The 3,778-nt window shown below is 44.5% G+C and overlaps 1 protein-coding gene across 1 annotated transcript in view; it reads right to left on the reverse strand.

Moving 5' to 3' along the window:
• The window catches only part of LOC101848725 (voltage-dependent calcium channel gamma-5 subunit-like), a 68,309-nt gene that overhangs the window by 5,983 nt on the left and 58,548 nt on the right, over positions 1-3,778 (reverse strand). The window contains exon 4 of the mRNA XM_005092267.3: positions 3,349-3,483. Coding sequence (XP_005092324.1) covers positions 3,349-3,483 — 135 coding nt within the window. The remainder of the gene's footprint in view (positions 1-3,348; positions 3,484-3,778) is intronic.

Below are 3,778 nucleotides of genomic sequence, written 5' to 3' on the forward strand. Positions count from 1 at the left end.
TTAGATACAGAATGTGTTTTGGGGGTTTGTACAAGGGTTGCAAGCAAGCAACGCTGTCTAGAGTAGATAAGCTAGGAGTGCGACGGCTTTCGTTAACTAAACGCAAAAGAATGAGCAAAACAGAAATAGGAGCAAACAAAAAAGGAAGAAAAGGTATCCACGCAGCCTGGGGCATTGGACCTAGAGGAGGCATGAGTACAGTAAGGTGGCAAGTGGTGTCTCTTTCATTAGATTACGTCGGAACAGATTAACCGTAAGACAATATTCAGACCCTGTCCCCTTGCACACACACACACACACACACACACACACACACACACACACACACACACACACACACAAACACACACACACACACACACACACACACACATGCACACACACACACACACACACACACACACACACACACACTCACTCACTCACTCACTCACTCCCTCGCTCACACACACGCTTGGTTATTCAGCTGCTCTAATCAATATTACGTGTCCCGCACTGTCCGCGATACGTCCAGTTTGTTAAACGTGATGTTTTTCGTTTTTCATCCTCTCTTCTAAAGCATAGGCCACAACCGAGGGCGTCCGTTTGTATGGAGTTCTTCGGTGGACCTAGTTCAAGGGGGAAATCAATAGAAGAGTCTCCTGAACCACATCGAGTAGCTTCCCTTTTCCGTGAACGTGTGGCTTGGTTTGGTGACATGGGTGAGCATCCAGGTTGAGTTCATAACCTCATGGGCCGCGGAGTCTCATTTTGTTGCGTGCTCAATTCATTTGTCAGTAGGGTGCTGTCAAGAACAATTTACGCACGTCCCCTAATTCCATCTTGATCGGATTGTGTTCTAGAAGCTTCAGGGCACCGATGTCTACGACGTTATGAGTTCGATTCTCGGGTGGTGAAGTTTATCTGCCCTGATGTATCCACGGTATCTTATTTTGAAAAATACTTAACACTTTTCTTTCACAGAGTATCTATCGCACTCGAGCGTTTGTTACTTGATTGTGCTTCAGAATAAACATACCAAAAAACTAACGAAAAGCCTTTTCGTTACTCTTTCTACAAGCTAAGAGAATGATGACGTAATGTTGAAATCTGGGAGGTAATCATTCCTTCTCTGAGCATGGATGTGGTTGTGATTGCTGATGAATGCGTGTAAGCGTGGGTGTAGGTGTCCGTGTGTGTGTGTGTGTGTGTGTGTGTGTGTGTGTGTGTGTGTGTGTGTGTGTATGTGTGTGCATGTGTGTGCGTGTGCGTGTGTTGTGCGTCTATGTTTGCATGTGTGTGTGTGCGTTTGCCCTGTCGTTGTAAGAATTAAAAAGTTAAAAAGTAGTCACCCGCCCTCCTCTTTCCCCTTTGTTACATAGACCCACAGAGAGATACAGACCAGGAGAGGGGGCGGACAGACAGACAAACAAACGGACAGACAGACAGACGGCTTCGGTCCAATCAATTACCAATATTTTGACAGTGGTGTTTTAAGAACCAAGCAATTCCTTTCCTAAGCTAACTTAGGGCCCTGGTGGCCACCTTCAGGTGAATGATAAGCTGATTTCTGTTTGGGAGAACTTTGAAGACCCATTCCCGAAAGGAAGTGTTCAAGCCTTGAAATTACATTTCTTAGTGTGTCTGGATAACTGCGTAGCGTCTTTCTAAACATGACTGAGGGCATTCCAACTGAAGTCAATCAAAGGTCCGACTTTTTTAACGTACTATGGTGCCTGTTTGGTCTTGTTGAGGGGTGGGGGGTAGGGGTTGGGGGGGGGGGGGGTAATTCCACTTCCAACGACCCCACTGTCTCCAAAAGGAAACGCTTGTGTCAATTTCCCGAACCTCTCCCTGAAAAAGAATCTTTTCGTCACACGAGACAGATTATCTGGCCCTTACTTGGCTATTTATCCCAAAACCAAGCCATTAGCAGACACTTGAAGAGTTTGTCTAGCCCTGATGTCGATATCTTCACACTACTTTGCCTGCTTCCTGAACCAAGAAATTTTGTTTTTGTTTCGTTATACCTTGCTCTTTTTTGTAAGGTCCGGGTGAAAGAGCTTGATGGACAGAGAACAAATGGGGTCGTGGTGGGATTACGAGATAGGAGAAAAGTTATGTAGATGGAGAAACAGCTGTGGCAAGACTGGGGCAAGGGAGGGGGGGGGAGAAGGGGCACATTGGGGGAGGGGGTTGATGAATGCTCAAAACCGGTTGGGTAAGTAATGAAAGTCGGCAGAAAAATAATGAGGGTGGATGAAAGGATTGGGTTGGTGTAGGCGATGGAAAGAAACGAAAACTAGGTTGGGTTATATGTGGGGTCAATCCTTGGGGCTGGAGATGGAGAGACGAATTGCTTTGTCAAGACTTGGGTAGGCTTGTGGAAGATACAAAGGAGATAACTACTAAATATTGATTGGGTGAGAGGAAGAGACTGCAGGAAAATATAACGTTAGCTTAAAACTGCGTATGGGGCGATACAACATGAAAGGCAGCGGTGTATTTCATCTATTATTTCATATCATCACACTTCTTACAATAATCATCGACCGTCCTTTACAACACCTCAGCTTTAGCTAAACTGAAGTACGTTTGTGTCACAATCATATGACATGAAGAGCTCATCATTTTTACGCATAATATGGAATTATTGGTAAAATCTTGAAGCATTTTACCTTTGTCCTCCTTCCGTTGAAAAAATACTAATCTATCTTGAATGACGGTCGAGATATTTACCGTTGAAGGAGGTTGGGCCGCCTGGTGTCAGAGCTAAATTTTGTGAGAGAATGGCCTATAAAATATGGTGTCTTCTAAAGCTTGAGTGTCCCCGGAAACTGCAAAGTTACATTTTACGTATCTTTCGTAAACGTTTTTGTTCTCGTACATTCAACACAGAAATGTTTTCTTAGCTGGACATAAAAGGTGTCGAACCCCCAAAAAGATCGAAATTACCTAAGAGGCGGAAAAAATATTGGTTTCTTCGGTTTCATTATTTGAACGAGCACCTGACTTTACCACGAGGCCAAGTTATATAGTTGGAGGCGTAAAACGTATAACAACAAATTGTAACCCCTCTTCCCCACTAAAAGTTTATCGTTACCCTTTGTCTACCCAAACAAACCAGCACCATGACGTACCGGTGGGACTGCGGTTTCAAGGCCCAGCTACGTCCGCCATTGTGTCATTAGGAAAGACATTTTACAAGATTTTTTTTCCCCGATTTGTACTCCGTCCTATTCTAGATAGACAATAAATTCAGAAGCCGTACCTCTTAAACTTAATATCTTGCAGAGCTGCAAAGGACGTTAAACATAATTATACAATTTTGCCTAATAATTATGATTTGTTGGGGGGGAGGGGTCTTACCGGTGGCGATGTAAAGCACAGCGGAGATGACCGTCTTCACGTCCTGGTGCAGCGTCCCCACAAAGTGCAGCACGACCGCCACAGCCACCAGTACCAGGCCACCCACGAACATCGGAGTGGAATAACGGATGGCACCTGGAGAAATGAGAGGGTGGGGCAGGGAGAAAAAGGGGGGGACAGAAATGCGTTGTGGGGTCAGGGGTGGGCGTAACACAGTGGTGTGGGTGAGGTTTCCAAGCACAAATCTTTTTTTTTTTTTAAGTCACTAACTCTGCAAAAAAAAGTGGAATCTTTTTTTAAGTAAGTCTCACGTTTCTTTGAGCTGCTGTTGCTAGAGTATTAGCAGATGATGATGATGATGATGATGATGATGATGATGATGATTTTGTTTCCTTAATGGGCCTGACGGACTTCACGAAGAAATCTTCGA

The sequence above is a fragment of the Aplysia californica genome, unplaced genomic scaffold (assembly GCF_000002075.1).
Source record: "Aplysia californica isolate F4 #8 unplaced genomic scaffold, AplCal3.0 scaffold00043, whole genome shotgun sequence".
Lineage (NCBI taxonomy): Eukaryota > Metazoa > Mollusca > Gastropoda > Aplysiida > Aplysiidae > Aplysia > Aplysia californica.